This window comes from Moschus berezovskii, chromosome 2 (assembly GCF_049115385.1).
Source record: "Moschus berezovskii isolate FMDL1 chromosome 2, NW_MosBer_1.0, whole genome shotgun sequence".
NCBI lineage: Eukaryota > Metazoa > Chordata > Mammalia > Artiodactyla > Moschidae > Moschus > Moschus berezovskii.
Window position 1 is genome coordinate 11,567,561 of NC_142461.1, and position 7,636 is coordinate 11,575,196.

Sequence of the window (7,636 nt, forward strand, 5' to 3'; positions counted from 1 at the left end):
GCCTTTGACTGTGTGGATCACAACAAACTGTCGAAAATTCTTCAAGGGATGGGAATATCAGATCACCTGACCTGCCTCCTGAGAAACCTGTATGCAGGTCAAAAAACAACAGTTAGAATTGGACATGGAACAACAGACAGGTTCCAAATCGGGAAAGGAGTACATCAAGGCTGTATATTGTCACCCTGCTTATTTAACTTATATGCAGAGTACATCATGCAAAATGCCGACCTGATGAAGCATAAGCTGGAATCAAGATTGCCGGGAGAAATATCAACAATCACAGATATGCAGATAACACCACCCTTGTGGCAGAAAGTGAAGAGGAACTAAAGAGCCTCTTAATGAAAATGAAAGAGGTGAGTGAAAAAGCTGGCTTAAAACTCAATATTCAAAATACTAAGATCATGGCATCCCTTTCCATCACTTCATGGCAAATAGATGGGGAAACAATGGAAGCAGTGACAGACTTTCTTTTGATGAGCTCCAAAATCACTGCAGATGGTGAATGCAACCATGAAATTAAAAGACACTTGCTTCTTGGAAGAAAAGCTATGACCAACCTAAACAGCATATTAAAAAGCAGAGACGTTGTTTTGCCAACAGAGGTCTATCTAGTCAAAGCTATGGATTTTCCAGTAGTCATGTATGGATGTAAGAGTTGGACCATAAAGAAAGCTGAGTGCCAAAAAATTGATGCTTTTGCTCTGTGGTTTTGGAGAAGACTCTTGAGAGTCCCTTGGACTGCAAGGAGATCAAACCAGTCCATCCTAAAGGAAGTCAGTCCTGAATATTCATTGGAAGGACTGATGCTGAAGCTCCAATACTTTGGCCACCTGATGTGAAGAACTGACTCACTGGAAAAGACCCTGATGTTGGGAAAGATTGAAGGCAGGAGGAGAAGGGGATGGACCGAGGATGAGATGATTGGATGGCATCACCGACTCAATAGACATGAGTCTGAGCAAGCTCTAGGAGTTGGTGATGGACAGGGAAGCCTGGTGTGCTGCAGTCCATGGGGTTGCAAAGAGTCGGACATGACTGAGCGACTGAACTGAAGTAAACTGATGAAACTGGATGAGATGACTGTGGAAGAGAGCTGTAGGTAGAGAAGTGTTCTGAGTTAATAACAGCTCAGTTAGTAACAGCTCTTTCAAGAAGCTTTGTTTGAAGGGGAATAGAGATAATACTGTTAATAATAATAAATGCCCATGTTTGGCATTTAACATATGACATTTCTAATCTTCATATCTATCTTGCAGAGTAAGTATTATTAGTGTTTCAGATGAAAGAAAATGAGGAGTGAAATGACTTACCCAAGGTCACACAGATAGGAAACACCAAAACCAAGATTCAAACTTAGCTCTGTCTAGTAGATGACCATGTTTTCTTTTGCTTTCTATTTTTTTGCCATACCACACAGCATGTGGGATCTTAGTTCCCCGGCCAGGCATCAAACCTGTGCCCTCTGCATTAGAAGGCAGAGTCTTAACCACTGGACTGCCAGGAAAGTCCAGAATGACCATGCTTTTCTAAACCAAGTCAGAATGTATAACCTGATGCAAGATTTTTTTTCCCTTATTTTTGTATTTATTTATATGGAGAAAGGTATAAAGATATAACAATTAAATAAAAATTAGTTACACATGTGATAAATCTTTTTTTACTTAATTTTCATTTATTTATTTCTTTGGCTGCACCAGGTCTTAGTTGAGGCATGTGAGGCAGGGATCAAACCCGGGCCCCCCTGCAATGGGAGCGCAGAGTCCAAGCCACAGGACCACCAGGGATGCCCCATGATAAATCTTTGTTAAATTTTTTTGAAAATGCAATTAGTATTCTAATTTCTGCATTGTTTTATATTTATAAGCAGTACAGTAGGGAGTTTGTGGAGCATTTCTGTTTTAACTGGACAGATGTATTTTGTTTTAAACAGATGCTGCTGTTCTTAACAATGTAGCACATACATTTGGCCTAATGGACACAGTCAAGAAGGTTTTGGACAACAGAAAGAACCAAGTAGAACAGGGAGAAGAGCAGTTTCTCTATACTCTCACAGGTATGTATAGCTTCTGTCTTTTCTTTGGTGATATACTAACATCCTTGAGTCTTGCCATTTCTTTGTTGTCTTCTGTTGGGACTGGACTGGCTTCTTCCTTTTTCCCTTCCTTCTTTCCATTCTCCTTTTCCTCCCTTCCTCCCTCGCTCCTGCCTTTTCTATTTTCTTCCTTCTCTGTCTCTCTTTCTTTCAATTCACATAGTATCAGATTTGGCTTTTTCTCTGTACACAGTCCCAGGTGAGGTGGGATCAGGTCAAGCAGAGGAAGCACAAAAGGAAAGAAAAGAAAACTAGCAATATGATCCTCCTTTTATATATTTGAAGGATTAAGATGTCTGCTAGATTGCTCCGTTAGCCCAGTAATATAAGTGGCAGAAGAATAAAGCTGACCTTTGTTTTTTTCACATTATTGATAGATACACATTTTGCACTTCCTTTATTTCTTGTAATCAGAAATTATCAGCATATGTATAATTTAACCCTTTTTAATAAGTATTGGGTTGGCCGAAAAGTTCATTCGGGTTCTTCTGCATGATCTTATGGAAAAACCTGAACAAATTTTTTGGCCAACCCAATGCTTTGTGCTGGTCTCCAAGTTAGATTTTAGAAATATAATTTTGAATAAGGTAATCTCAGCCTCTTGAGGGCTTTCAAGGAACTCAAGGGAAAGCAGACTTAGAAATACATGCAAAAAGTAGTTCTGTAACAGGCATATGGAAGGTATGGTGGTAGAACAAAGGGAATTATCATTTATATCCAGAGAAAAGTCATGAGAAGCTTTCAGAGGAAGTAAGGTACAAAGCAAGTTAGAGGTATAGATTATCAATCTTATATGATGTAGAATATTGTCAGTTGGGAAGACAAAAGGCAAGAAAGATCATTTGGTAAGAGAAGAATAATTTAGGTTGTTTTAAACTTCTTTTTATGCCCAGTTTATATTTTAAATTCAGTTTACCAAGTATCCTCAGAGATTCCCCTTTTCATTTCCTCTTCCTAGGGATATTATAGGCTGTTATCCTGATTTCACAGATAACCCAGTAAAAGCACAGAGAGGATAAATGATTTGCTGGGATCACATCACTCCTTGACAGTGAAGCCCAGGGTAGCACTGCCTTCTTTCAGACTGGTAGAACGGTCTGAAAAATGGTTTTTGTTAGAAATGTAGGCATCTGGTTCCTTGTCCATGTATTTTAGTTATAACCGCAGTATACATAATGTTGTTTTCCACTTTTTTCACTATGATATACTAATATTTTTTCAAGTTGCTACACAGTATTTTACCTAGACATTTTTCTAGGGATGAATTTAAATTTTCAAAATTTTCTTCAAAGGCTTATTTATTGCAGTGAACTTATACGAATGTAACATTTCTTCTTATGTCCTTTTAAACTACTTCATGGAAGTTCCCTGGTGGCCTAGTGATTAGGATTCTAGGCTTTCAATGCCATGACCCAGGTTCAATCCCTGGTTGGGGAAATAAGATCCTGTAAGCCGTGAGGCCCCCCAAAAATAAAGAAATAAACTACTTCACAGGACTAAGCTTGAGGCTAAATGGTATTGATATTTGTTTATGGAGTTTTGTTATCTATTGTCAAATTTCTGAGTAGATTATACCAATTTAGTTCACAAGTTTGAGCTCCCAACATTGGGTGTTGTTTTTTATAATACAGTCTGATTTAGCTTTTTTAACTATAGGTTTAATTGATATCTTGTTTAGGTTCACGTTTCTTTGATTACCACCAAAAATGGAAAAAAAATGTAGTATCTTATAACCTTAAAAAGGCAGCATCGTGAAATTTTTGACTATGTTCTTTATCCCTAGACTTAGCGACTTAGCGTGCATACATGCACGTTCACACTCTTTTATTCCAAGCAGGGAATTGACTTGCTCTTGGTGTCACACAGGAAGAATAGTGTTCTTCAGGGGTAACTGGTTATTTATTGGATGTATATCAGGTGCTAAGCAGTAGAGAAGTTCTGGTGTAGAACCAAACTCACCAGTAGTCATCAAGGTTGGATTAGACCCTCAGGAGAGGGATAGTGATAGGTGTATTGGTGTGGGAAGGCCACCAAATTGACTATCAGAAGACTTTTGTTGACCTTAAATAAATAGCTTTACTTCTCTGGATCGCTATCAAAATGAATGTGTTAGAACTCTAAGACCTCCTTCAGTTTTGTAATTCTTAGGGACTTCCTCTGTAACTTTCTGTAGACCTCTCTGGGGCTAATGGTAGATTAAAGCCATCTGGGTCACCAGCAAATGATTCTGCCTTGAAGGACAGTTTGGAAATCACTGTTTTTCAGAGTGGCCATTGTAGCTCCTTTGTAGGTCCCTGGCAACTCCAAAGGGAATGTACAGATATGATTTTCATCTGTAGGCAGGGCATATATAAACTGCTAGACCAAATGGAGACTTCTTTGGTTTGCATTTTGGTGACAGGTGACAAAATGCCACAGGAGCATCTAGAGTTGAGCTATAGTAGGATCACAATATGGCAAGATTCTGAATTATCACCTTGCCTATAATCACACAGTGAAATATAATAACTGGTGGAGTTGTAAAGATCATCCAGTCTAGTTCCTTCTTGAAAACGATGACATGACTCGCCTGAGGCTGCTGCTGCTGCTAAGTCACTTCAGTCGTGTCCGACTCTGACCCAAGCCCACCAGGCTCCCCCGTCCCTGGGATTCTCCAGGCAAGAACACTGGAGTGGGTTGCCACCTCCTTCTCCAATGTGTGAAAGTGAAAAGTGAAAGTGAAGTCGCTCAGTTGTATCTGACCCTTAGCAACCCCATGGACTGCAGCCCACCAGGCTCCTCCATCATGGGATTTTCTAGGCAAGAGTACTGGAGTGGTTTACCATTGCCTTCTCCCGCCTGAGGCTAAATAGTAGCAAAACCAGGACAAGACACCAGGTCTCCTCACTCCTAGTTTACTGTTCCCAAGATTATGCTTCTCTCTATACAAAGTCTGTCTTTTTTTCCATAGACTTGGAACGCCAGTTGGAAGAACAGAAGAAGCAAGCCCAGGATCACAGGCTGAAATCCCAGACAGTTCAAAATGTGGTACTGATGCCTGTGAGCACTCCTAAGCCTCCCAAAAGGCCCCGGCTCCAGCGGCCAGCCTCCACCACCGTCCTGAGCCCTTCTCCTCCTGTCCACCAGCCTCAGTTCACAGTCATCTCACCCATCACCATCACGCCAGTGGGTCAGTCGTTTTCCATGGGCAATATTCCGGTGGCCACCCTCAGCCAGGGCTCCAGTCCTGTGACTGTCCACACACTGCCTTCTGGCCCTCAGCTCTTCCGTTACGCCACAGTGGTCTCCTCAGCCAAGAGCGGCTCACCAGACACAGTGACCATCCACCCTTCGTCTAGCTTGGCGCTGCTGAGCTCCACCGCCATGCAGGATGGGAGTACCCTGGGCAACATGACCACTATGGTGAGCCCTGTGGAGCTGGTGGCCATGGAGTCTGGCCTAACCTCAGCCATCCAGGCAGTTGAAAGCACCTCAGAGGATGGGCAGACCATCATTGAGATTGACCCAGCCCCAGACCCAGAGGCTGAGGATACTGAGGGCAAAGCAGTCATTTTGGAGACCGAACTGAGGACTGAGGAGAAAGTCGTGGCTGAGATGGAAGAACACCAGCATCAAGTCCACAATGTGGAGATTGTGGTCTTAGAGGATTAACTGGGGGTCTCGGGGCCAGGAGATACGTTTTGGTTTGGAATTTTAATTATTTGTTTATTTTTATCATTGTCCCACTCATTTCCACATAGGATCCTTTTTTTAAAAAACAAGATCTCGTTGTAACTGAACATGTCGGGTCCCTTCCAGCCCCTCACTGAAAAATGGACAAAATAAGCTGCCCTTCTGGAAGTCGAGAGTAGGTCATTCAGTGTCCTAACCATCTTACACCAAGAGAGTTATTTCTTTGAGGGAAGGCATCAAGATAACCCGAAACCCTATCCAGAAGTCACTTTCCAGGCTAGTCCCTCTGTATACACATGATTTTAGTCTCATAAAGGTGCATTGACCAAACCAGGGAACACAGATCTGACCCTGGAAGGCAACCCACTCACACGTGGATGCAAAAGTATACCTGATTTTGTATCCTGGAACAAGCCCTCAGAGGCCAGTGCAAAACCCCCAAACAAAAGTGAGTTGAACTCTGCTTAGAGGGGAAGGTAACAAACTAGCAGAAGCTTAAAAAGGGAAGTGCTTTGGCCAGGATGGGGCAAGGAAATTATCTTACTTCCAGAAGTGCCACTGATGCCTCTTGATATCTCTGAGGGTTACCACAATGGGTGCCGTTTTGAGGCAAGGCCAGTGTTAAGCGGAAGGGTACATTTTCACCAAGCAGGTGGCGTCAGGGACCTGCAGCTTGGCAGAGATAAGAATCCAGAGGTGTCACAGCTGTGCTTTGGGGCTCAGGCTTACTTTGCAGCCCGCTCTGTCAAAGCACTTACCCTCCTAGTCCATTCATTTGCAAACTGTGTGGTGTGGTATAAAATCGCTCTGGTCCTTAGATTGTGGCTGTTCTGGGGGGGTGGGGCTCCAAGGCCATCATTTTTATTGCATGACTCCAGAATCAGGACAGTTCCTCTTCCAGACCAACTGCCCTTTTTTGTGGGGCCCTTTCTTGACTTTGGAACCAAAAGCAGCCACTCCTTTGGTGCTTCCTCTTGTTTTCCCCTCTACCCCTCAATAGTTAATGGCATCTGTCTCCTGGATCCCACGCTCTTCAGCTTTTTGGCTGATTCAGAGAACAGTGACAGGTGGCTGCCTGCCTTCATCCCCTTTTAGATTCATTTATACCACAGATGTTTCTTTGAGATATTGAGCTCATAAAAGACCCTTAGGTTTGGCAGGGAGGACTCAACACCTCAGCCTATCAAATAGATGTCTCCTTCTGAGCGAGCTGGACTCCCTGGGAAAGAAGTATTGTCTGCAGCATTATATTATAGGAAATGTACCAGGAATGTAATCATAATGTCTTTGGGTTGGGAGGGGGTATTTTGTTTTGTTCTTTTTTTAATGTTTTTGTATATTTGGAGCTGGGCCCATTTTCTGTGCTGTGATTCTTTCTCTTTGACCATCTTCAGTGTTTGGGGCAAGAGTGGACCCTGGTTTTTATTTCTAAAGAATGCATTGTTTACTGCACTAGGAAAAATGTAGGGAAACTGCAGACCATTTAAAGGAAAAGTAGGTCAGAAAAGAAAGCACACACCTTAGGAGTGGGAGGTCTTTTTTTTTAATTAAAAACAAAACTTTGACCTGTAGTTTCCTTCTTTTTTTTTGAAGGCACCCACCTGAAGCCATGTTTCTTCCAACGGATGTTGGAAACCCTGTTGTTAAGCAAGTGAAAACTGCATCCTGCCATCCCTCTGATAGCTGTGTATAGCTAGAAAAGGGTCCATCTTAAAAGGCTTAAGGGTGAAATTTCTGAATCCCATGCAGTTGTGATTTTCAGCTTTAAGATTGTCCCGGATTTTTTTTTTCTTTTCAAAATAGTCAATAGACATAGCAATCAATTTAGAACAAAGCTTTGGCCCTTAATATATCTTTAGTGAGGGA

At 42.1% G+C, this 7,636-nt stretch overlaps 1 protein-coding gene across 3 annotated transcripts in view; it reads left to right on the top strand.

The window, feature by feature from the left end:
• Positions 1 to 7,306, top strand: part of GMEB1 (glucocorticoid modulatory element binding protein 1) — a 32,983-nt gene extending 25,677 nt beyond the window's left edge. For all 3 annotated transcript variants that reach the window (XM_055397667.2, XM_055397669.2, XM_055397668.2), the window contains exons 9-10: positions 1,937 to 2,059; positions 5,049 to 7,306. In XM_055397667.2, coding sequence (XP_055253642.1) covers positions 1,937 to 2,059; positions 5,049 to 5,749 — 824 coding nt within the window. In that variant the 3' untranslated portion in view covers positions 5,750 to 7,306. The remainder of the gene's footprint in view (positions 1 to 1,936; positions 2,060 to 5,048) is intronic.
• Positions 7,307 to 7,636: the final 330 nt, after the last annotated feature.